The 27,082-nt window shown below is 41.1% G+C and overlaps 2 protein-coding genes across 5 annotated transcripts in view; both read right to left on the minus strand.

Moving 5' to 3' along the window:
- Nucleotides 1-503: 503 nt before the first annotated feature.
- On the minus strand, nt 504-4,364 carry LOC134338136 (U7 snRNA-associated Sm-like protein LSm10). 2 transcript variants are annotated; one of them, XM_063033698.1, is made up of 2 exons: nt 4,221-4,364; nt 504-1,622 (listed from the first exon to the last, which is right to left on the minus strand). In XM_063033698.1, exon 2 carries the CDS (start codon nt 1,536-1,538, stop codon nt 1,173-1,175), a length of 366 nt encoding a protein of 121 aa, XP_062889768.1. In that variant the 5' UTR covers nt 1,539-1,622; nt 4,221-4,364; the 3' UTR covers nt 504-1,172. The 2 variants fall into 2 exon arrangements, with proteins under 2 accessions (XP_062889768.1, XP_062889769.1); XM_063033699.1 differs by having other exon boundaries at nt 4,211-4,348.
- Nucleotides 4,365-8,609: 4,245 nt separating this feature from the next.
- The window catches only part of oscp1b (organic solute carrier partner 1b), a 35,804-nt gene continuing 17,331 nt past the window's right edge, over nt 8,610-27,082 (minus strand). For all 3 annotated transcript variants that reach the window (XM_063033694.1, XM_063033695.1, XM_063033696.1), the window contains exons 4-10: nt 22,243-22,323; nt 19,481-19,584; nt 14,681-14,809; nt 13,820-13,889; nt 11,013-11,152; nt 10,373-10,433; nt 8,610-9,617 (exon numbers count right to left, since the gene is read on the minus strand). In XM_063033694.1, the coding sequence (XP_062889764.1) occupies nt 9,498-9,617; nt 10,373-10,433; nt 11,013-11,152; nt 13,820-13,889; nt 14,681-14,809; nt 19,481-19,584; nt 22,243-22,323 (705 nt within the window). In that variant the 3' untranslated portion in view covers nt 8,610-9,497. The remainder of the gene's footprint in view (nt 9,618-10,372; nt 10,434-11,012; nt 11,153-13,819; nt 13,890-14,680; nt 14,810-19,480; nt 19,585-22,242; nt 22,324-27,082) is intronic.

Raw genomic sequence — 27,082 nt, forward strand, 5'->3', positions numbered from 1 at the left:
GGGGCATTTAAGAAACTCCTAGATATGCACATGTTTGACAGAAAAATGGAGGGTTACTTTATTTCGAGATACAGACCTTTCCAGCCCAATGAGGCACACTGCTCAGCAACCCACCTATTCAGCAATAGCCAAATGACTGGATAATTTACAGCGTTATATAGGAGGGAAGGTTTAGATTTATTTTAGGGTCGGTTAAAAGGTTGGCACAAAGTCATGGGCAGAATGTCCTGTACTGTGTGGTAATGTTCTATTTCTATGAACACAGATGGTTGAGAATACAGAAAGCATTTGATCCTTGTATTTGTCACTGCCACATGCTCTTGCCAATGAATAAAGTGACATGCACAAAGAACCCTGCTTACTCGAGCAAGTGCAATAGAGACAGAAACTGCCTGGATGACAGCACTGACCAACTTTTCTCAAGTTCCAATTACTTACTGGGAATTAATACAGAAACACCTGTCAATATGAAAGAAAGGATATTCATTTATATTTCAAAGGTTCAAAGTAAATTTATTATTAAAGTATACGTTATCATATACTATCTTGAGGTTCATTTTCTTGCAGGCATTTTAGGAAAAATGAAGAAATGCAATAAAATTTACTAAACTATACATAAGAAAAGACTAACAAACAAGGCACATTTCACAGAGATATCCAAAAATATTTCATGCAGAATGAAATCTTTTGGAATGGTATCAATGCAGCAGGAATTCTCCACAATACACTATCCCAGAGTGAATGATGTTTTTGGTACTGATGGCCGTAACTGTTATTCAGAACACCAGTTCCAGTAGTGTCTACGTGAACTATAGAACTCCATTGGCAATGTCATTCAATACATCAGAAGAGGGCAGATTCAGCAATGCAACATACTCACGCACTGTGGCAGGGAATTTTCACTGACTTTTCAGATGCATGAAGAATCAGCCACACTGAATCAGTTCGGAAGTGCGAGTCTCCTCATCAATGTCACAACATACCAAACATTTTTCCACTAACTGCGTCCATTCAGTCAGCACCTTTCCCTCTGCCACACATCACTTAGTCTTGCTTCTTCCACCCTGATACAGCTCAAACACCCCTGATCACAGCAGCGTTTGACCCCTCTGTGCATGAGCCAGCCCTCATCCCCCGAAACCCAACTCTGCCTCTCTGCGATCAGCACACAATTATTTTCTTGATGGAAATTCCTTTCTTCCTCGATCTTTCCCACCAAAATTCCGCACCTGGTGAATCTTCTGCAGTTGACTATTAATGGTGTCAGTGATGTTGATCTTATCCGGAATGTGAACGTAACGTACGTTTCTGCCTGTGACGAAGAAGTCATCCAGTTTCGAGCTCCTGCCTCCCCTGTCGGTGTACAACACCTCAGAAAGACGGATATTCATAAATGCATCAACATTAATGATCCGTCCTCTCACAGAGCTCTCATCTCTCAGCTCCACTGTCGTAACGTGGCCATGTATCCCCTGGAGAAGGATGATGAGGCTGTTCTCTGCGATTGTTCGCTCTTTAATGGAGTGGCTTATTGACATGATACCCACTCGATACAATCAGCTTAAGGAAGGTCAAAGATCAAGTTCAACAACCAGATTTCTGTGATACAGCTACATTAGAATCTGAAAGGAAAATACAGGTAGATCATTAAATATAAACAGAGCTGGTAGGTAACAACTGGAGACAAGGAGCTAGTATTATTGCCTCCTGATAAGGATTGACAGACAGGCAGTGGTAGCTCCAGACATTGCTCTTCATACATCACTTCAGAGAGTTAGTGGAAATCAAAAAAACTGCAGATGCTGGAAGTCAGAAATAAAATAAGAAAATACTAGACACATTCATTGGGTCATGCAGCACCTGGGTAAAAAGAAACAGAATTAGCATTTTAAGTCAAAACCCTTCTTCAGAACCCTACACTTCTCACTGAAATCAATGGGCTTGAAAATCCTCTGCCTTGTGCAGAAGCAAGGCGAAATGCCACAATCAATGTTGCAGCCACACACAAAATGCTGGAGGAACTCTGCAGGCCAGGCAGCATCTGTGGAAAAAAGTACGGTTGATGTTTCGGGCTGAAACGCTTCCACACAAACAAGAGAAAATCTGCAGATGCACACAAACAAGAGAAAATCTCTTTGTTTCAGGCCGAAACATCGACTGTACTTTCTTCCCATAGACACTGCCTGGCCTGCTGAGTTCCTCCAGCATTTTGTGTGTGTTGCTTGGATTTACAGCATCTGCAGGTTTTCTCTTCTTTGCAGTGCTGCAGTCATCCGCTTCAAAAGCATCTCCTGATGGTGCAGGGGAACAGCTTCTTCAACTCAGCCACCAGAAACGGAATCAGGTTTAACATCACTGGTGTATGTCATGAAATATGTTGTATTGTGGCAGCAGTACATTGCAACACATAATTTAAAATATCTATAAATTACACTAAGAAAACAAATATATAAATTAGTAGTGTGAATAGAGAGCAATAAATAGAAAAAAAAGTGAGGTAATGTACATGGATTCATTGTCCATTCAGATATCTGATAAAAGAGGAGAAGAAGCTGTTCCTAAACATTGAGTGTCTGTCTTCAGGCTTGTGTGCTTCCTTCTTGACGGTACAATGAGAAGAGTGTGTGTCCCGGGTGATGGGGGTCCTCAATGACAGAAGCCACCTTATTGAGGCATCACCTTGTGAAGACGTCATCAATGCTGGCTGAGCTTGGAACTTTGTGCAGTCTTTTTCTGATAGTGCCCCCTCCATACCAGACATTGATGCAACCCATTGGAATGCTCTCCATGGTCCATCTGTAGACATCGGCAAGAGTCTTCAGTGACATACCAAGTCTCCTCAGACTCTTGATGAAATATAGCCACTATTGTGCCTTCTTTGTAACTGCATCAATATGATCAGCCCAGGATTAATCTTCAGAGATGTTGACACCCAGGAACTTAAAACTGCTCACTGTTGATCCTTTAATGAGGACTGGTGTGTGCTCCTTCAACTTCCCCCTCCACAAGCCCACAATCAATTCCTTGATCTTACTGGAGGTTGAGTGCAAGGTGGGAAGCACTGTTCTTGACGAAAGGCTTGGGGCAGGGCCTTGTCGTAACAAAAGCTCTATTTCATCAGAGATAAACATGGGGGGGGGCAACAATTTGAAATTGTCTTTGATGTTTATCCAGGCTGTACAGGATTGTAAACTCAACCAGCTCCATCATAGGCACTGGACTCCCCACCATCAAGAACACCTTCAAAAGGCTGAATCTCAAGATGAAGAACTGTCACTACCAGGACAGCCCCCCTTCTCAATGCTGTGTCAGAGAGGAGGTACGATAGCCTCAACACACACTCAACATTCCAGAAAAAGCTTCTTCCCCTCCACCATCAGATTTCTGAACCCATGAACCACCACGGTATTTTGCTCTCCTTTTGCATTATTTAACTTTTATATTTTCTTGTCGTAATTTATAGTATTTTTTTATGAATTGTACTGTACTGCTGCCACAGAACAACAAATTTCATGACGTATGTCTGTGAAAATAAACCTGATTCTGATTTCAGGTCTCTGGTTTACTAGTGTAGCATCAAGGTAAATTGCATCATACCATTTACTTTTTAAACTTTTTATTGAAAATGCACTTTTCATTTGTTAATATATTTGTGGCAATATTACTTTATGTGTTGTGTGTGAGTTATATGTACTGTATTGTGCACCTTTGTTTGGCAGTATTCATGTGTACAGCTGAGTGATAATACACTGAACTTAATTGTTTATGAGGACTTTTGTTGAATATTATATCAAAGCCTACATAAATGTACTGCCAACATCTCATCTAATATATTAGCTTGCTGCTCAACAACATGGCATGTAGATATGAGGTAACTTCTGCAATCTCATGCTGACTCATTTGATCCACGGGTCTGCCAACTTCTCCATCCCTACCATTCAGAAACAGTTTGCGCCTCAATATTTTGTTTTCAGTTCACAAAGGTTAACTTCTGAAATGTACGTTGTAGAAAATACGATACAAACGCATAGTTAATTACAGTACTTTTACCACACCGCAGTGGTAATGATAAACCTCTCAGGATTTAGTTTCTCAACTACCGGGGAAGGTTTAACCGCGAAGGCGGAGACTGGAATCCCTCAACCCGAGACTGAGAGGCCTGTTATGGCGGTGCACCCCGAGCAACGAACACCAGATCACCCTGCCGTACCTGAACTTACCGCTGTTTCACCAACCAATTTACCCCGGGATCAATAAAGTATGACTAACGCTTCGGTTCATCAGCCAGCAGCAGCAGGCCCGACTCGTTGGTCACGGCCCCTTCCCTTCCGGCGGGGTAGCTGCGCCGCCGTGCGAGCGAAGGGAGTACTGCAGGCGGGAGGGCCGACTGTGGCCGTCCTCTCCTCAGCCCAACTGGCTGACCAGTGCCCCGCTCACCCAGTGGTGCTTTATCCGGACCCCCCTCCCCCCAGAGGAACCCTGGCAGAAATCCCAGTGTTATACAGAGCTAGACTGCAGGGCAGCATCTCTCACTGAAAACTTTACTGGATTAATGTGACAATACACACAAAATGCTGGGGGAACTCAGCAGGCCGAGCAGCATCTAGGAAAAGAGTACAGTGAAATCCTTCAGCAGGGTATGTTGTTCAGATTTCCAGCATCTCCAGATTTCCGAGGGAAAAGAGGATGGGAAATGGTAAGGGGGGAAGGGGGATTCCCGGAAGTTCGAGGAATTGATGTTCATGCCATCAGGTCTCTTCGATAAGTGTGGGTTGGTCATGGCTAGAATCAACTCCTGCCTAAGCAGGGACCTGGGCCATTTTCAATTTTCCTGTTGCCATAATAGACAATAGGTGCAGGAGTAGGCCATTTGGCCCTTCGAGCCAGCTCTGCCATCACTGTGATCATGGCTGATCATCCACAATCAGTATCCAGTTCCTGCCTTATCCCCATAACCTTTGATTCCGCTATCTTTAAGAGCTCTATCCATCTCTTTCTTGAAAGCATCCAGAGACTTGGCCTCCACAGCCTTCTGGGGCAGAGCATTCCATATATCCACCACTCTCTGGGTGAAAAAGTTTTTCCTCAACTCCATTGTAAATGGCCTACCCCTTATTCTTAAACTGTGGCCTCTGGTTCTGGACTCACCCATCAGTGGGAACATGCTTCCTGCCTGCAGCGTTTCCAATCCCTTAATAATCTTATATGTTTCAATAAGATCCCCTCTCAGCCTTCTGAATTCCAGAGTATACGAGCCCAGTCGCTCCAATCTTTCGACATATGACAGTCCCGCCATCCTGGGAATTAACCTTGTGAACCTACGCTGCACTCCCTCGATAGCAAGAATGTCCTTCCTCAAATTTGGAGACCAAAACTGCACACAGTACTCCGAGTGTGGTCTCACCAGGCCCCTGTACAGCTGCAGAAGGACCTCTTTGCTCTTGTACTCAATTCCCCTTGTTATGAAGGCCAGCATGCCATTAGCTTTCTTCACTGCCTGCTGTACTTGCATACTTGCTTTCAGTGACTGATGTACAAGAACACCTAGATCTTGTTGTGCTTCCCCTTTTCCTAACTTGACACCATTTAGATAATAATCTGCCTTCCCGTTCTTACCACCAAAGTGGATAACCTCACATTTATCCACATTAAACTGCATCTGCCTACTCACCCAGCCTGTCCAAGTCACCCTGCATTCTCATAACATCCTCCTCACATTTCACACTGCCACCCAGCTTTGTGTCATTGGCAAATTTGCTAATGTTACTTTTAATTCCCTTATCTAAATCATTAATATATATTGTAAACAGCTGCGGTCCCAGCACTGAACCCTGTGGTACCCCACTGGTCACCGCCTGCCATTCCGAAAGGGACCCATTAATTGCTACTGTTTGTTTTCTGTCAGCCAGCCAGTTTTCAATCCATGTCAGTACTCTGCCCCCAATACCATGTGCCCTAATTTTGCCCACTAATCTCCTGTGTGGGACTCTATCAAAGGCTTTCTGAAAGTCCAGGTACACCACATCCACTGGCTCTCCCTTGTCCATTTTCGTAGTTACATCCTCAAAAAATTCCAGAAGATTAGTCAAGCACCATTTCCCCTTCGTAAATCCAATCCTGTTACTGCTATCCAGATGTGTCGTAATAGGTTTACAACGGATGCAATTTCACTGACTCTCCACTCGGCCTTGGATCACCCGGACAATTGCAGTAAACTAAGTCAGGCTGCTGTTCATTGACTACAGCTCAGCATTGAACACATCCTCAATTCTAACCAACAAGCTCCAAAACCTGGGCCTCTGTACCTCCCTCTACAAATGAATCTTTGGCTTGCTCACTGGGAGACCACTGTATGTGCAGATCAGAAATAACATCTCCTCACTAAAAATCAACATTGGTGTACCTCAAGGATGCGTGCTTAGCCCACTGTCCTAATCTCTATACCCACGATTGTGTGGCGAGGCACAGATCAAGCACCATCTATAAATTTGCCAACGACAGAACTATTGATAAGTTTGTGGCCTAAGGGAGAAGGAGATAAGTTATACAGCTCCTGTTACATTCATGTGCAGTTCAACTCTGAGTGATTATGCAGAAAGTTTGAAGTCAATAATTCATCTCTTTCTACCGGGATGACCTGTTTCCGTGCTGTAATTGTTACATGGTTATATGGTTACCTTAGGCCACAAACTTATCAATCACCCCTGCTGTGGACCACCTCTAGAGGTCCAAGATGCCGACTTCTACAAAGAAGGGATCCGTATGCTCCACGACCACTGGACTAAGTGTGTAAATGTAGGAGGGAATTATGTTGAAAAATAAATGTGCTAGGTTTTCTAAAATTGACTCCTTCTACCTTAGGCCACAAATTTATAAATCACCCCTTGTATATTTCTTTAAAAAGACTGTCTAACACCCATGTGCAGAGAATAAAACCACATCATGCCCATAAAAAAAGATTAAAATCACCTATAAAACAGTAGACTGAACACCCAATAGGCAATAAAAAAAAACATCATGCAAACAGTAACCACAAGCAAATAGTGTTTTTGAAGTCCGCAATAAGAATCCCATTGTTCAGTGCAAAGCTGAGTAAATGTCACTGAACAATGATCTGAACCAGCCCATACGTCGCCGTGGGCCTCAACACCCTGACCTTTTCAATCTGGCCCAGTGCTTAACTCTCCATTCGATCAACGGGTTATGCTGTTTTGAGCGGTGATCTGAATTGACACCCTTGACACCCTGACCTCTTCAATCTGGCCTGGTGTTTAAATTCCCATCCGAACAACGGGTTCTACCGCTTGGATATGCCGGACTTCACCGCCTCAATTCAGCTTGTAAATCTCCGACTTAACATTGTGTTCAGGTGTGTCGATAAGAAGCTCTGTGACATTTTCTGATACACTTGGTTATCTTTTAAGAAAACGCAGTCAGGTTAGTCAGACAGGATTTGCCACTGAGGCAGTCCTGTTGACCAACTGATTGGACTTTGTCATTCCAAATGATCACTAATCCTGTCCCCCATTATTTTCTCTATTAACTTCTCTTCACTTGCATTGATGAGTAAAGCTCCAACACTCAAAGTTCAGGACAAAGTAACAAACTTGCTTTGCTAGCATCTCTCAAATCAATGATCTCACCAAGGTCAAGGACCTCAGATACCGTACATAGAGATATCACTATACCACTTCCTGCAGATTGCACCCCAAGTCACACATCTTGATATGGAACTATATTGGAGATCCTTCATCATCATCCAGAAGTCCATAACTGGGAACTCCTGACCCAACATCACCGTATGACCACCTTCACCCAAAGGACTGTAGTGGTTCAGAAGCTGGAAGACTACTACCTCTTCAAAGGGAAGATAATGAACAACAGGAGCTGGTCTGGCCAATGGTGGCCAGATTCTAAAATAATTAGTTAAAACCATTTCGAAAATCAATATAGCTCAGAACAGAATCTGAGGTTGACCAGAGTCTGTGAAGATGGAAACATTTTCACATTGAAGACCCTTTCTCTAACAATCAAAATTAGGTAAATATTTAAGATTGAAGATTGGATAAGTTTAAAGATTCTGAAGAAGTGGTGAGTGGAGGCTCTTTAATTCTCCATCTCATCTTAATCTTTGTCTCATTTCCATGAAGCAGCAATAGCCCTAAATCAACAGCAAGTTCAACAACTCTAGATAATGTTTAATTTTAATTGAGATTTCCACCATTGCTCCGGTAATTTTGATTAATTATTCCACTTTTACAACTCTTGGAGCAGACTCTTTCTTTTCATTTGAAATCCTACCACATTCTTTCTTTTTTAACTACCATATCTTCTGTTCTGAAAGCAGAAAATGCAGTTCACACTCAGCAATTCAGGCAGCATCTGTGGAGAGAAACATTTGCTGCTTGACCAGCTGAGTATTTCCTGCATCTTGTATATTCATTTCAAGATTTCTAGCAGCGTATAGGTTTGAAAGGACAAAAACAAAATTGAAAAGCAAACCATCACAGACCTTGCCCTTCACACTTTCCTCCCAGCCTTCCTTTATTTCTTGGCATTCTGTGTTCTAATAGACAAAAAAATGCTCAAGACACAGCGTTACATAAATAAAGCTTTCACTCAGTTTGAATGTAATTATTTAATAAAGTTGTCATTGTTTAAAGCAATCTTAAAAACATTTAATATTAATAACTGGGCTTCAGAAATTAAAGATGCAGAGGTCAGAAATCTCTGCCTTTGAACATTTTGAATAGAATCAAAGTTTTACAAATCAGAGCTGTTCAAGAAAAATGCTAGTATTTTCATATAATCACTTGTACATTTCCACAGTATGACCCAGTGATCTCTCTGCCACACACAAAGACCCCTTAGTCAGAAACAATTTCAGTGTACTATGGTTCTATTGCAGGAAATACTGTGATGCTAGTACCACACACACCCTGATGCCAAGCTGATCACATTATAACCAACACTGACTGGTTTCAATGGCATGACATACTGGCCAACCATCCATCTCAGTTTTTATGCTGTTCCAGCCATTCCCCCCAAATGGATGCTTAATCTACCACAGGACTAGTCATGAGTGAGTGCAACTTGAAATGCACAGCTGTGGACTCTAGAATAAATACAGATGTCTCTCCAGGAATTCAAAATTAAGTCAAATCATTTATCTCCATCTTGCCACTTCATTTTGTGAACCTTTCCCCATTGCTTTACCATCCTCAGTCCAGGTTTCGAGGGTCAAAGACATTGGCGAGTACGCTTACAGTCAGGCTCATTAATATTTACTATATATACAGTGAATGTAAGTAGATGAAACTGTCCAAAGGTGCACAAAACTGTACAGAACAGAAGTTCATCTCTTGATACAGAAATCAAGTGAGCCATTAATAAAAATAATATTCTGTGTTTTAAAAGCCAATGAGCCAGAGCTGGATGTTGTGCTGATGAAAAGTCACAGGGAAGAGCCTGTAATGTTATAGATGCTCACTAGGAGGTCACAAGTTGTCCATCATAGCCAGAAGGTCATCTCCTTTGCTGCAGCTCTGTCTGGGCTGCTGCTCCTGCTCACAGAACTCGCCCATAATTCGAACCAACTCTTCATGCTGTTGCTGGTCCTGGAAAGAAGGGGAGCACACAGCCTAGTCAGCGAGAGAACACACAACCTGATCAGCCATTCACAGGTCAGCCCAGTCAGTGGGGGAAACGCGCAGCCTGACCAACGTTTACCCACTCAGCCATTCAGATCTAGATTTTTTTTTCCTTTGTAAAAGGAAATAAACCTAGATCTGTGAAAGACTGAGAGGGTAAATGCATTGCAAACTGTGTAGTATTGTTAGAGAGACCGGGCTTGTTGTTAAACAGACTTCTCTCTCTGAATCATCAATAGGGAAACAGCAAAACACCACCACTGTCAGGACAGAGCACAATAATTACCGTTTAGTAACTCCTGTCAGCGAACAGGACTGTATAAGAATATTAGAAACAGCAGTAGGAGGAATCTCCTCAAGCCTGCTGATAAAATCACAGTCGCTCTGATCATTAGGTTCAGCTCTACTTCTCTATCCAAGATCCATGGTGTCCCTGAGTTTAATCAGCTTTGGCCTTGGTGTCTCAACACCCATATTCTGGAAGGAGAGAATTCCAAGGAATCACAACCACCTGAAAGAAGGAATTCCTCCTCAGTATGACAGCCCCTTGTCCCTCCCCCCAAATGACAAATAGGACCATGTGCTGTTTAAATGAGCTATTAATGTGCACTGGTGCCCATGGGTATATACATCAATCAGCATATTGGGCGAGAAAAGCCAGGAGGATAACCTCAGATCCAAGCACAAAACAGGAACAATGCTGCAAATAACATCCTGCTCACCTTGATAGCCTGTATGTTGACAACTTCAGAAAGTTCTGGAGGCCTTATGGTTGCTCTATGGCTGTAACACAAAACAGGTCAAAACTGAACTTGCTGAGGCTTCTTTGGAAGAAGTAAACCTTAAGATATTAAACACATGCAGTGCTTCTGCAGTGTTGCTCCTTCAGGTAGCCACTAGGAAATGCAAGGTACTATCAGAGAGTCATGGGAGTTTATGGCATGGTCCACCATGTCCATACCAAACAAACAAACGAGGTACATAGATGAAAGCCGCCTTCCAGTTTTCAGCAGACTGGTTTGTAAGTTACGACAACTCCCTTACTCCTCCAGGTACCTTAAAGCAAGCTTCTATCACTCTCTCAGACAGAGAATTCAAAACCCCACAATATTTTTTTTCAGATGGAAACTATTCAACTCCTCTCTAATCCTGCTACTTTATCATCATGCTGAAAACCAACTACACTACTAAAGAAATTATGCTGTTCTACTTGCCAGTCTCTTCTCATGTTGTTGATGATGGGTATGTAATACATGGGTGTGTGTGGTGGATGGACAGATGTATGTCGTCAAGAGTGGATATGTGATTATGAATCTCACTCCTTTGAAAGAAGCAACCTCAAAGTTGGCATTGTTAACTTACTCTTCCTCCTCGTCTGTGCCAAACAGATTTAGGCGAAATCCTGACTCACTGCCCAAAGGTTTCTTAACATCAAGACCTCCCATTAGCCGTGCGAGAAGATTTAGCTCCTCCTTTGCCAGTGGATTAGGTGCAGCATCCTCCTAGAATGAAGATCCAGCACCAAGTGTCAAAAATACAGAGCAAAAAACAGTAAAATGTTAGGTACAGGTCAGCACTGTCCAGAGCTAATCCAGGGATGGAAACAAAATACAACATACTGTAAATACTCAGTGGACAGAAAAGGTGTTAATGTTTCAGATCAGTGTTTTTTCCATGCGAATTAGAAATGAAACAAGGTTAAGTTGCTGAGAAAGTGGAAAATTGGGTGATATAGTAGGCACATAGGATGGAGTACACAAAAATTAAGACCTCTGTTGGGCCGGAAATAGAGAGAGACGGAGTAGCACATGTGGTGATTATGCTGGGGGTGCTGAGCAATAAAGCTTGGGGAATAACAGTCAGGAAGAGGTACAGTATAAAAAGAAAGAGGTGAATGAAATAGTAAATAAGAGGTAGAGACACAGTTTAATAAAGGTGAATGCTGTAAACATGAAATACCAAACTGAATGGTCCGTTAGTTAAACTCATCAAATTCAATGTTGAATGCTAAGGACTGTAATGTGGCAAGTTGAAAGATGTACTTTTTCTGAACCTAAGACACACTTCATTGGAGACAAAGACAGAAGTCAGAGTGAGAGTGTGATAGAGAATTAGTGACAGGCAATAGGAAAATAAGGGTTATTTTCATAGACTGAACAAAGGTATTCTGCAAGGGAGTCATCCAATCTGTATTTAGTTCCCAAACTGTAGCAATGACCATATCACTAGCAGTAACTACTACAAGTACATTTCTCCACCACCAGCTCCCTCACCGTAATGCAGTTACCAGCTTTCAAAAGCCCACGCTGCTCTGACCATCCTCTTATATACTACTATATATTTTTATTGACTTATTTATCTTTTTGCAAATTTCTTTTCCTCATCCTGTTCTTGCATTTTTAAACCATCTGTTTGTTACTTTTGTGGTAATCTATCCTTCTTTCTCCAGTTATAGAGGCACAGGCCCTACAGCTTAACCAATCCATCCACAGTGTCCAATATGTTAGTCCCAATTTCCTGTGTTCAGCCCATATCCCTCTAAGCCCATCCCTTCATGTACCTATCCAAGTGCTTCTTAAATGATATGATTGTATCTGCCTCATCAACTTTCATTGCAGCTCATTCCATATACTCTGTGTGAGAAAGTTCCCACCCAGGAGACTTCAAAATCTTTCCCTCCTCACCCCAAACCTATGTCCACTACTTTTGGTCTCCCTTATCTTGGGGGAAAAGCTGCTACTATCCACCTTATCTCTGCCTCTCATATTTTTAAACACTTGTCTAAGGTCATCCCTCATTCTCTTACATTCCAGGGAATAAAGACCTAACCTGGCCAACCTCTCCCTATAACTCAGGCCTTCTAGTCCTGGCAAAGTCCCTGTAAATCTTCTCAGCACGCTTTCCAGTTTAACCACATCCCAATAGTACCCCAAGTATGGCATCACTGACAGCTTATACAACCGCAAAATAATGAGCCAAGTCCTATACTCAATGCCTTGACTGATGAAGGCTAGCATGTTAGACGCCTTTTTCACCACTACAGATGTAAAGGGACGATACAATTGATGGCAGAACCCTTAATAATGTTGACATACAGAGGGATTCTGTGTCCAAGTGGCCGCACATGTTGGTGGAATAGTGGAGGTTGTGTATAGGACATAACTCAAAGACCCAAGAGATCTGCGGTTGCAGGGAATTAAGGAACACAGAAAAGAGCTAGAGTCAGGCAGCATCTATGGAGAGTAACAAACAAATTGACATTTTGGGCCAAGACCCTTCATTCATTATTTATCAAGGTAATGAATTTATCAAGGTAATGAATTATGTTGCAGCTTTATAAAACTTTGGTAAGGCTATATTCAATTCTAGCTGCTTGACTATATTACGGATACGGAGGCTTTGGAGAGGGTACAGAAGAGGTTTACTTGGATGCCGCCTGGATTAAAGGACATGTGCTATGATGAGAAGTTGGACAAATTTGGATTGCTTTCTCTGAAGTGGCAGATGCTAAGGGGCAACCTAATAGAAATTTATAAAATATTATGAGGGGTATAGATAAGAGTAGACAGCCAATATATTTTGGGTTGAAATGCCCAATATCAGAGGGCATACGTTTAAGATTGGTGGGGGGGAGTTTTTGTAAAAAACAGGGTGGTGGGTGCCTGGCATGTACTGCTTGGGGAGGTGGTGGAGCCGGAAGCAGTAGGGGAAAATTAAGGGGCTCTTAGACAAGCGCATGCATTTGCAGAGAATGAAGGGATATGGATTTATGAAGGCAGAAGGGAATAGCTTTTAATTACTACTTTGACTAGTTTCTTAGTAGCTTCAGCACAACATTGTGGGCTGAGACATTGTTCCTGATCTGTACTGTTTCATGTTCTGTGTTCTATATCAGTAAAGAGATAAACAGAGAATACACAAAACCATTGGTTCTTCCAGGGTACCCTTATACAGCATTGGCTACAGACAATCTGTAGGAACATATTAAAATAATGCTGAGATGAAAAAGTATAAACTGCAAATCTGGAAGTGAATAGAAGATCAGTCAGCATCAGAAAAAGAGAACATTTTGCTCACTATAAAATATATAAAAAAACAAAAGGGAAATAAATAAAAATTGGAAACAACCAATAGAATCAAGGCAGCCAGGCTTGAGGGACACCACTGACCTTTGTACGGACAGCTGAGCTCTTCATTGTCCCCATCATGTGGGTTTCCACAGGCCGAGAAACACTGTACCTGTGGCAATATAGACAAGATACAAATATTAATAAATAGACACTTAATGGAACATCAACAATAACAAGTTCTTTTTAGCTCAAATATCTTGGGAAGCATAGTTTTTATGCAAGGTAGCAACCAATCAACTCCTCAGGACAATTGGACAAATAACGTATCCTGGGCCCGCTGACTATGAATTGCAGGTAGGGCACTGCTATTTCCATATGTTTTGTTTTCTTGAATGAATAGAAATCAGTAACAAACAGTATAAAATATCAGCGTGATCATAGTACAAAGAAGATCTTACAATTAAGCTATGCTAATAGATGGTATAGGGGTCTGGCAGCAATTACCATCTCTGTTTTTCCCTTAATAATTAATATTCAAATAGACAACTGTTTCACAATTTCCTAGATTTGCTTCTGAACCCAAACTACTTGCTTTGATAGATTTCATGGAAACATGGTGCAGTACATTTCTATGAACATCATTACGTTTTGATCTACAGACCACACCAAGCAGTGTTGAAAGTCATTTATTTAGGAATAAGCTATTTCGGTTATTTACTCTGCTCTCTTCTTAAGATGTCAAATCACATCCTCAGACACATTCTAATACTGCAACAGTGACACATACCTTACAGGAACTCATTAAGTTTGGATTACAGCCAGAATTGACAGGTCATGAGGGGTTTGCAGTTCAGTTCTTGGACATATATAAACCACAACAAGCCAGGGGTCTTTCCCCAATACAATGGACTTCCCCTGAATCTATTTAAAATCCTCAGAGAACAGACAGAGCATACTTACATGTTGGTGCCAAGCTTAATGACTCGGTCACCAAAGAGGTTTAGGGATCCTTCTGCCAATGCACTGGTATAATTGCCAATGGCTGGGAATTTTACTTGCTTCACCTCTTCTCCATGATGGTTGAACATTCTATGACAAAGTGATACAGACCAAAAGTTAGCGTATTTTCCTTGTATAAAAATATTGCAATTAAATTGAATGCTATTTCCAGACATTATAGTACTCATTAGTCTCCATTACTAGAGTTTGATGGATGTATCTATTTTAATTTGATTACGTAGAAGTTTAATATAAACATTGAGCTCATTTAAAATCTGGATTTATGAAATATGATATGTACAGCCAATACATGTTACACATTTAGTCCAAATACAAATCAACTGTGAATGTGGCATGAAGCCACTTTTTTTGAAACATTACTAAAATAGAAAAAAAAACCCCAGCACATTATAAAACAAAAGATATTACAATAACTCTGAAATAACAGAAATCTATATGTGGCTAGGTATTTCTTTATTTAAGATGCAGATCTCCTTACTTTGGATATCCAGGAATTCCTACTTTCTTAAATTCAAGTAATTATTGCTGTGAATGTAGGCTAAATCTCAGAAATACTAATAATGTCAAGTTATAATATTACACATGCCAAAAAAGGCAAATAACTCCATTTACTCAGGTGCTGGTACCAATCAACAGACAAACTGTAGAGAGTAGTTTATCCTTTCTTTTTACTATATGAACAGGAGAAAATACTTTGCCAGAAATTCTCATATCCCAAATGAAAGAATAACTTTAAAAAATTGAGGCAATTAACTTAGAAGCAATTAGGAGAAATCTAATTAAATACAGAAGAGAGAAAGAAATGAAGTGTTGATAGGAATAGAAAAGATAGAGATAGGATGTGGCTCACATGGACCATGAAGTCTGGGATTGTAGTCTGGATGCTGAGCTGCAAATACTGTGTAATCTTATACTTGTTTTTGGTTCACACCAGGCTGACAAGCAACATTATGCAGGATAGATCTGACCAAATCATTACTCTTATAATTTCTAAATTATATGAAGACTTCCTCTTCCAGCACCATCACCATCACACACTGTTAGATAGGATACACCACTGTGGGATACAGATAGAACACTGACTTTCACATCACTTCATCCAAGTAAAATGAGTTGTTTCCCCATACATAAAAGAAGTTTAACTTTGTATTCTCAGGTTTGTAAAGAATTAGATTAAACCTGCTTGCAAATTCAGGCTAAAGGGGTAGAGTTATTTTCATTTTAGTGACTTTAAACAGCACAGATTAAATATTAAAACTTTCATTGCATTGATCCAATACTGTCATGTGAAACAGTCTTATTCTAGATTGTATACAAGTAAAAGATGTTCTGCACAGTACTGACACGCATTCTGAAGTACATTCATAGATGCCAAGTAAAGCTCTGCTTACAAAGATGAACCTCATCCTAAACTTAGAGCAATGACAAGTTTCCCATTTCCTAAAACAATACATCTCAATATAATTTTCAAATGAGCCAGTTGCTGAAGTTTTGGAGAATGGGCACACTCTCAAGTGAAAGTTGACTAAGGAAACCCAAGTTCATATTCTCTTTTAATAACCATTATTCATGAAGTTTCACAAAGATGATTTGCAAGAATCCTTCCACATGGTACATCAGAGCATGAGGGTTCCATCAGAGAAAGGAGCTCATCCATGCAACAAACCTATGGACATGACAGTACTGAGTTCATTGACCAATGTCTTGTACCACTGTAACATGGCAAGATGTCACATAACAGTTGCACAAGACAGTAGTTGGACCACACTTGAAGAACTGTGTACAGTTTTGGTTAATGGCCAATCACATCTACAGGAAGATTGTGACTAAGTCAGAGAGGGTGCAGTGAAAGATTCACAAGGATATTGCCTGGACCGGAGAATTTGAGTTAAAGGAGATACTGAATACGTTGGGATTCAGAGGTTGTGAAGGAGTCCAAGTGGTAACCTTGTACATGTATACAAAATCATGAGGGGCATAAATAAGGTGGATGGCCACTTAATTTTTCCCAGGATAGTGGAGTTGAAAAACTAGAGGGCATAGTTTTAAAGTAAGGGGAGAAATATTTAAAGGTGACCCTAGGGGCAAGCTTCTACGCAAAGGTTGCTGGGCATACAGAACAAGCTGCAAGAAGTAGTTGTAGTGGCAGGTATAATTATTATAACGTTTAAAAGGCATTTAAACAGGTAAATGAACAGGTTTAGAGGGAAATGGGCCAAATGTGACCGGCTTGAAGAAGCACCTAGGTTGGCATGGTCGAGTTCTCGAATGGCTCATTTCTCTGCTATGATAGTAAACAAACATCATCCAGGAAAGCACCATGGTCTAACACAAGTTCTAGTACAGCCAGATGGTAAAATAATAGAGTTGATCAGCACTCAACACCACTTTCTGCAATTGGATAATTGATTTCCTGACCAGCAGACTGTAATCAGTAAGGATAGGCAGCAAAGCTCCACAATGATTATTCTCAAAACTGGTGCCCCACAAGGCTGCACTCTCAGCCCCCTATTCCAGCCACTGTAGAGTCAGACTCTGTAGCCAGATTCTGCTGTAACTCCATCTACAATGTAGTAGATGCGTTGGAATACAAGAAAGAGTTGCAGCATGGCATCATGATAACAACCTTTCTGTCAATGTCAGCAAAACAAAATAGCTGGCCATTAACTTCAGGAGGTGGGGAAATGGGTTGGAGTACAAGCTGCTGTTTACATCAAAAGTACTGTGGTTGAGAGTGTTGAAAACTTCAAGTTTCTAAGGGTCTTCCACAATCAAAAAAGTGCACCAGTGCCTCTGTTTTCTCGGGAGGCTAAAGAAATTTGGCATGTCAATAGACAATAGGTGCAGGAGTAGGCCATTCTGCCCTTCGAGCCAGCGCTGCCATTCACTGTGATCATGGCTGATCATCCACAATCAGTGCCCTTTTCCTGCCTTCTCCCAATATCCCTTGACTCTGCTATCTTTAAGAGCTCTATCTAACTCTTTCTTGAAAGAATCCAGAGAATTGGCCTCCACTGCCTTCTGAGGCAGACCATTCCACAGATCCACAACCCTCTGTGTGAAAAAGTTTTTCCTCAACTCCGTTCTAAATGGTCTACCCCTTATTCTTAAACTGTGGCCTCTAGTTCCGGACTCCCCCAACATCGGGAACATGTTTCCTGCCTCTAGCGTGTCCAATCCCTTAATAATCTTATATGTTTCAATCAGATCCCCTCTCATCCTTCTAAATTCCAGTGTATACAAGCCCAGTTGCTCCAATCTTTCAACAGATGATATTCCCGCCATCCCTGGAATTAACCCAGTGAACCTATGCTGCACTCCCTTCATAGAAAGAATGTCCTTCCTCAAATTTGGAGACCAAAACTGCACACAATACTCCAGGTGGGGTCTCGCCAGGGCCTTGTACAACTGCAGAAGGACCTCTTTGCTCCTATACTCAACTCCCCTTGTTATGAAGGCCAACATGCCATTAGCTTTCTTTACTGCCTGCTGTACCTGCATGCTTACTTTCTTGTGACTGATGAACAAGGACACCCAGATCTCGTTGTACTTCCCCTTTTCTTAACTTGACACCATTCAGATAGTAAACTGCCTTCCTGTTTTTGCCACTAAAGTGGATAACCTCACATTTATCCACTTTGTCCACTTTCAATGTCACAATTTTTTAACTGATGCATTATAGAAAGCATCCTATACGGGTGCATCACAGGTTGGTACGGCAACTGCTGTGCTCGACACTACAATATACAGTTTACACAATTGGAAACCATCCTCCACACAGTGGGGTATCTACATTTCTTGCAGCCTTGGTATTATTAAATGGACTCTTGACCTCACAGTCTACCTCATTATGGCTTTGAACCTTACTCTCTGCCTGCACTGCACTTTCTCTGTAGCACTTTATTCTGCACCCAGTTCTCACTTTCCCTAACAATAGTGAATCAATTTACCAGGTTTATGAACAGTCCAGGTAACTTCCCCTACCAACTATCATTACGGATATAAATGAGAAGGAATAGAAAGTTAAAAATAATCCCAGAGTGGTCTTATTACTACCTATCTTGACCCCAAAATAAATCCTTCAAGTACTGTTCGCTACTTCTAAGCTTTCATTTTTTAAAAAAGTTTCACTCTGCTTATTTAGCAAATTACTGTAGAACTTTTCTCAAGTATTTTGGAAGTCTAATGCATTTGGGATACATCATAGCATGCCTAGGATCAGCAACTTACAGCGAGGAGTTGATTTATTTACATGATGACTTCAATTAAATGAAGACATACAAGTTTTTTTTTGGTTAATGAGTTCTTGTGAATGGATGCTTTGTGATTTTGTGGCTACCCCACAGAATGATCATTTGTCATGAAATTGCAAAAAAAAAAAAAATTTTGGTTGATTGCTCGGCTATATTTTAAGAAATGTGCGAGGAACCAAAACACTGATATTTAGAAAACAGCAAGGAATAAGGAAAACATAAAATTAAAGCAAATAATTTTCCTTCTGTTGCAATGAAGATTAAAGGTAAGGTGGAAGCAATATGGACAGGAAATCATCAACAGGAAACACTAATGTACATTCAAAACACACAATGCACATCCACCACACACAAAATGCATAGAGTCCTGATAAAGGGTTTTGGTCCGAAACATCAACTGTTTATTCCCCTCCTATTGTTGTTCAAGATTTCCAGCATCTGCAGAATCTCTTGTGTCCAACGTTGTGTGGGTATTATTATGTGTTACCTTATCAGCCCAGGAACCTCTGTTCCCCAAGGTACAGGACCAGAAACAGGCAGCACAAATCGACCATTAGAATTCTGAACTTTATCCTTCAGAAAGATGGAGACCTAATGAGATAAATTAGAGCACATTAAATAATAACAATTTATAACATATTACAGAATGAAAAATTAATTCTTCAATCATGTAGTACAGGTACCATCATATATTTTTATTTTGCTTTTCAGATGTTGCCGATTTTTGCAGGCACATGCAACTACCACCTTCAAGTGCCCAAATGCCTGTTTAATTACTGTATAAAAAGCAAAAAGGAAGCTTTTTCAAAAAAACTACCAATGCTTTAAAAAGCTAGGAGTTTAAAAGAGTCAGAGACATACAGCATGAAAATAATCCTTTTGGTCCAACCTTTCCACACTGTGCAAGTGGTCTTAGTTAAGTCCTATTTACCTGCCTTTGATCCACATCCCTTTTAGACTTTTCTATCCATTTTCTTGTCCAAATGTCTTTCAACATTGTACAGATTCCTCTGGCAGCTTGTTCCATTTACCTACCATTCCCTGTGTGAAAAGATAATTCCCCTCAGGTTCCTTTCACATCTCAAATTGATGACCTCTAGTTTTAGACTCCTTATTTTTAGAAAAAGACTGTGATCATGTAACTTATCTACACCTCTTATCCTTTTATAAGGTCACTCCTCAGCTTCACATTCTCCAAAAAGTCCCAACCTATCCAGTCCCTTTATGATTTGCCAATGACTGTGGAATGTTGTTTGAGCTTGATACAGCTGGTGCTGTTTACAGTGTAGAAGGTTATGAAAAATTAGAGGGGCATTTTGATCATCTAGGTATGTGGGCTGTTGATTGACAAATGGCTTCCAACTGAGATAAATGTGAGATATTGCATTTTAGGGGATCAACCCAGTGTAGTATTTGTACAGTGAATGGTAGGGTCCTGAGGAATGTTATGGAACAGAGGGATCTAGGAGTGTAGTGCATGGTTTGCTGGAAGTGGCATTTTAAAACTAATCCCTTTTGATTTTAGCATCCGTTCCCTGGGAAAAAGTGTGCCCTTACACCCAGTCTATGCCCCTCATGATCTTGTACACATTACCGACATTTACAATGGTGATGAAGCCATGTTCCATGCTGGCCTTCAGTCAGGCATTGAGTATTGGGGTTGGAAGATTATATTGCAGTTATTTAAGATATTGGTGAGGTCACACTTCTAGAATGGTGTACAGCTTTAGTCAAGAACTTATTAAAATAGAAAGATGGCGGAAATGATTTACCAGATGTTGCCTGGACTTCGGGGCCCCGAGTTACGAAGAGCAGATGTATGGACTATGACTTTTTTCCATGGAAAATAGGAGATTGAGAGGTGACCTGTTAGATGTATACAAGAGCATGAGGGGCATAGATTAGACGGGACATGCCAAAAACAACAGGGCTTAGGTTTAAGATCAGAGATGAGAGATTTAAATGTGACATTAGAGTCTGTATTTGGAAGGAGTTGCCAGAAACAGTGGTTGAAGTGAACATATTAGCAACATTTAAAAACCATCAAGATAAGTATATAGATAGAAGAGCTTAGAGGGCTATGAGCCAAACATGGCCGGCTGTGACTAAGTCACTAGGCAATGCAGTCAACATGGATTTGTTTGCCCAAAGGTTCTGCTTCTATGCTGTACAACTCTATGAATCTTTCATTTTGGGATCCATATCTCAGCAATGGATCACCAAAATGTGTTTTACAGTACCATGGATTCACTGGTACAGTATTCTTCAGAAAGGAGACGAATGAGTCCTGAGACTTGAGGATATACTAAGTTTCATCATTGTTTTTAGTTACTATTCATCCCTAAAATTTGCTCAATTTCTCCAAAGGATTGGGGAGATTCAAGGTGGTCAGCCCAAGAGGAAATTTCTAGAAATCGGGTCGTGTAAAATCTCTAAGTTTGTTGATAATGCAAAACTGGGAGATAGTCTCAATTATAAGAATTGAAGGCTTTAAGAGGGGGGTGTGGAGGGGGGCAAGGGGAGAAAGCAGAAAACTATGATACTGTTAAATTGGTATCTAGTGCATTGTAGTAAACAAACTGCTGAAAATTAGCACACGGGTACAGAGAAGAATTAAAATAGTAAATAACAGTCTTCAGACTTCTATTGCAAGACATATTGCTGCAATTATATGATGGTCCTGGTGAGACTGCACTGGAATACTGTGTACAGGTCTGGAATTCCTCTTCAAGGAAGGACATACTAGTGAATAGTTAGTGAATGGGGGTGTGGAAGGTGGGGAATGGGGAAAGTATTTCAACAGATTGCTTCTTTGTATTTTGGAGTTGGGGGCCAGCGATGATTGGATTGTCATTGCCAACACTGTCCCAAGTTTATAAGAATGACTTATCAACATTCTTAAGGATTTATCTGGGTGGATGTAGGGATGATGTTATCCTGGCTGACAGGTTTAGAAACAAGGGTCACAATACAAGCTTGGCCACAGAATAAATTTCTTCACCTAGAAGGCAGAAATCCTTTTTGGGTCTCAAACTGTGAAGTTTAATCACTGAGTATATTCAAGACACATTGATAGATGTTTGGACATTAAGGGATACAAAGTTACTATAGCACAGTGCCATTGAGGTAACAGATCAGCAATTAACTTACCAAAGAGAGGAATTGGTGCAAGAGGCTAAAGAGATTTCTCTCCACTCATTTCTTATGTTCATCCAGTTGAATATCATGGAATGGGAAGGGTGTACTTACCCTAATATGCAAATCCTGAAAGAAGATGAGTAGAGTTTGCCTGATGAGCTGAAACTCTCCAACAGGTAGGCAGCTGTATGACTGTCAATTATAGAAAGGCAAAAACATGCATTGAGTCTCAAATTGGCAAATTCAAAAGTTCAATGACATTGAAATTTTATGTAACCAGAGCATTATGTTAAAACTTGTGCCCTCAAGGAGCCTGTCATTTTTGTGCAAAGCCTCATAGCAGTCATGTTCTTCATTGGCAGGCCAGAGGCTCTTCCTTTTCTAGCTTCACCTTGGTGGTCCTAAAACCATTGGAAGGGTCAAGTGTGAAGTCAGGGGGTGATCGAGGGAGGAGTGAAACAAGGGATGGGTGCAAGAATGGGGATGGAGCTGGCTTAGTTGGGGGCCAGTGATGATTGGATTGTCATTGCCAACATGGTGAAGCATGATGGTGATAGGAGCTTTGACTAGCGGCCAATCCAGACACTGGAAGTTTGGAGAGGAGGGGACTTCAATCCAGGATAAAAGGCAGCAAAAAAGAGCTTTGACAGCGACCAACTGGTATTTGGGACTGATTAGTGTGAGCAAATTAAAGAAAGGCAGGGGCAAGCGCAGCGGCCATTGTGTGACTGGACATCGTCAGAGTGGTGATCTTGAGGTTTTAACTCTTTAAGGCTTCAGCGAAGAGAGGCTTCAGTAAGAGAAAGCAGAGGAAAGAAAAGCTCAAGTATTTTTTTTCCTTTATCTTTATATTTGCTCAGCTAGTACAGGAGAGAGATCAGGCAGGATAGTGAAATGCTTCTCTTACGGGATGTGGAAAGACAGGTTGACCTCCAGTGTCCCTGACAACTACAACCGCGAGAATTGCATCTAACTGCAGCTTCTAACAAACTGCATTAAGGAGTTGGAGCTGAAGTTGGATGTACTCCGGATCATTCGGGAAGCTGAGGGGGTGATAGATAGAACACGTAGAGAGGTAGTTACACACAAGGTGCAGGACACAGGAAACTGGGTGACAGTCAGGAAGGGGAAAGGGTTTAAGGAGCCAGTGCAGAGTACTCCTGTGGACATCCCCTCTATAACAGGATATCACTTTGGATACTGTCGGGGGAGGGGGGATGAACTAACAGAGGAAAGTCACAGTTATCAGGTCTCTGGCACTGAGTCTGCCTCTGTGACTCAGAAAGAAAGGGGGGTAAGAAGCACACTGTGGTGATAGGGGATTCGTTAATTAGGGGAATGGACAGGAGGTTCTGTGGGCAAGAGTGAGACTCCTGGATAGTATGCTGCCTTCTGGGTGCCCAAGGTCTGGGACATCTCAGATCAAGTCCTCAACACTCTTAAGTGGGAGGGTGAACAGCCAGAAGTCGTGATCCATGTAGGTACCAATGACATGGTAGGATGAGTGAAGAGGTTCCGCATAGGGAGTTCAGGGAGTTAGGTGCTACATTAAAGGGAAGGGCTTCCAGGTTTGTGATCTCAGTATTGCTACCCATGCCACGTACTAGTGATGGCAGAACTAGTTAGATTATACAGTTTAATACATAGCTAAGGAGTTTGTGTAGGAGGGAGGGCTTAAGATTTTTGGATCATCAGGCTCTGTCTAGGGAAGGTGGGACCTGTACAGAAGGGATGGTTTGCACCTGAACTGGAGGGGGACTAATATCCTACTGGAAGGTTTGTTAATGCTGCAGAGTGCGGTTTAAACTAGAGTTGCAGGGAGATGAGAACCAGAGTGCCAGAACAGTTGGTGGAGGCAGATGTTGGCAAGACCTCAGACAAAGTTAGGAATTAAAGGTTAAGCATGGTGTGACTGGTGTGTTGAGCTGCCTATATTTCAATGCAAGAAGTATCATAGGAAAGGCAGATAATAGTGCTAAAGATAAGGTAGTTCATTTACTGACAGAGGCAATGTGTAGTGAGAAAAGGTTGTTAATAAGGCAAAATTACAGTTAACAGGATGAATTGCAACGTAAAAGGTGGACAAAATCGAAAAGGAATGAAGATGTTGTATTTGAATACAGGCAGTATATAGAATAAGGTAGGTGAATTTGCAGCACAGCTGCAGATTGGCAGGTATGATGTAGAAATCACTGAATCATGACTAAAAGATTATAGCTAGTAGATTAATGTCCAAGTATGCACATTATATCAAAAGGATAGGCAGAAAGGCGGGGGAGGGGGGTGGCATTTCTCTGTTGGTAAAAAATAAAATCAAAACACTAGAAAAAGGTTACATCGGGTTGGAAGGTGTTGAATCATTGTTGAGAGAGCCAAGGAACTGCTGTGTAATGAACTAGAATTGATTATAGAGCTCAAGGTTAAAAAAAGCCCTTGGGGCAAGAGATCATAATGTGATTGAATTCACCCTGAAATTTGAGAAGGAGAAGCTATAGCCAGACGTATCAGTATTACAGTGGAGTAAGGGGAATTACAGAGGCATGAGAGAGGAGCTGGCCAGAATTGATTGGAGAAGAACACTGGCAGGGATGAGGGCAGAGCGGCAATGGCTGGAATTTCTGGAAGCAATTTGGAAGGCACAGGAAATATACATCCTAAAGAGGAAGAAGTACTCTAAAGGAAAGATGACACAACTGTGGCTAACAAGAGAAGTCAAAGCCAACATAAAAGCCAAAGAGAGGGTATATAATAGAGCAAAAATTAGAAGGAAGTTAGAGGATAGGGAAGCTTTTAAAAACTTACAGAAGGCCAAAAGGCAACTAAAAAAAGTCATTAAGAAGGTAAAGATGAAATACGAAAATAAGCTAGCTGATAATATTAAAGAGGATACCAAAAGTTTCTTCAGATACTTAGAAGTGTAAAAGAGAGGCGAGCGTGGACATTGAGCCGCTGGAAAACAAAAGAAGTGGGAGACAATAAAATGGCGGATGAACTGAATAAGTATTTTGTATCAGTCTTCACTGGGAAAGACACTAGTAGTATGGTGGAAGTTTCAGCTATCAGTGGGTATGGAGTGTGTGAAGATACCATAACTAGAATGAAGGTTCTTGGGAAATTGAAAGGTCTGAAGGTAGATAAGTCACCTGGACCAGATGGTGTACACCCCAGAGTTCTGAAAGAGGTAGCTGAAGAGATCGTGGAGTCATTAATAATGATCTTTCAAGAATCACTAGATTCTGGAATGCTCCCAGAAGACTGGGAAATTGCAAATATCACTCCACTCTTCAAGAAGGGAGGGAGGCAGAAGAAAGGAAACTATAAGCCAGTTAGTCTGACCTCAGTGTTTGGGAAGACTCTGGAGTTGATTATTAAGGAAGGGATCTCAGGGTACTTGGAGGCTACAGAAAGACTTGGACAGATTAGGAGAATTGGCAAAGAAATGACAGATGGAAAGCAGTGTCAGGAAGTTAATGGTCATGTACTTAGGTAAAAGAAATGAAGGAGTTGACCATTTTCTAAATAGAAAGAAAATATAAAATATTGAGGTGCAAAGGGACCTGGGAGTCCTTGTGCAGGATTCCCTAAAGTTAATTTCCAGGTTGATTCTGTGGTGAGGAAGTCAAATACAATGTGAGCATTTATTTCAAGAGACTAGAATATAAAAGCAAGGATGTAATGTTGAAACTTTATAAAGCACTGGTGAGGGCTCACTTAGAGTTTTGTGAGCAGTTTTGGGCCCCTTATTTTAGAAAGGACATGCTAAAGCTGCGGAAGGTTCAAAGGAGATTCACAAAAATGATTTCAGAATTGAATGGCTTGTCATACAAAGAGCGTTTGGTGGCTCTGGGCCTGTATTCACCGGAATTCAGAAGGATATGGAGTGACCTCATTGAAACCTATTGAATGGTGAAAGACCTTGAAAGAGTGGATGTGGTGGGAGAGTCTAAGACTAGAGGACACAGCCTCAGAATAGAGGGGCGTCCTTTTAGAATGGAAATGAGGAGGAATTACTTTCACCACAGAGTGATGAATCTGTGAAATTCTTTGCCACAAGCAGCTGTGCAGGCCAAGTCTTTATGTATATTTAAGGCAGATTTTAACAAATTCTTGATTGATCAGGGCATGAAGGGATATGGGGAAGGCAGGAGATTGGGGCTGAGAGGAAAATTGGATCAGCCGTGATGAAATGGCAGAGCAGACTCAATGGGCCAAATGGCCTAATTCAGTTACTACAGTATATCTTATGGTCTTAACATTATTAGCAACAAGGAGAGAGATCAAAAACTTGTGGAGGAAGTAACTTGGCAGGATTAGAGGGGAAATGAGTTTAGAATCTTTTTACCTAAAGGGTTTTGGCAATCTGGAACTCACTGCAATCAAGGAGAGGAGTGGCAGAGACAAACTCTCAACACATTAAAAATGTCTGTAAGGGCTGTGAAATGAAAATTAAAAACCTAGAGGAAAGGGTGAGATTAAATCAGAAGTTCTTTTTGAAGACTGATGTGATTGACTGGGCCACAAAGTTTCTAGATTTCTAAGTGAATACTGCAAGGGAATCTAAGACAAGTGCCAACTTGTAGATAGATGCTGCAAGTATATTTCTTGGATAATTAAAAAGCAAACAGGAGCAAGCAGCTCCAAGAACACACAAGTCTTTAGCAATGGCAGTCAAGTATGCAGCGTATGGCTAAAGCATTCACAACTTTCTTCATTCAAAAGTCCCAGGCAGATTATCTATTTCAACTGACTTGAGGTCAGTTCTATTACAGAAACCAGTCTTTAATCAATGTGACTCACTCCATATGTAATCAAAAATTATTGAAAACACTATTAATGCTATGAAACTAAGACCATCTCAATATGTTGTCAGATGTTCAATGGAGGTGCTTAAGGTCTGCATTCTAGAACCACCTCCACCTCTGGGCAAGCTGCTCTAGGAACATGTCACTAC

Source organism: Mobula hypostoma, chromosome 26, assembly GCF_963921235.1.
Source record: "Mobula hypostoma chromosome 26, sMobHyp1.1, whole genome shotgun sequence".
NCBI classification, from domain to species: Eukaryota; Metazoa; Chordata; class Chondrichthyes; order Myliobatiformes; family Myliobatidae; genus Mobula; species Mobula hypostoma.

Coding starts and splice junctions, on each gene's coding strand:
- LOC134338136 (XM_063033698.1), bottom strand. CDS start 1,538: ATGTCAATAAGCCACTCCATTAAAGAGCGAACAATCGCAGAGAACAGC.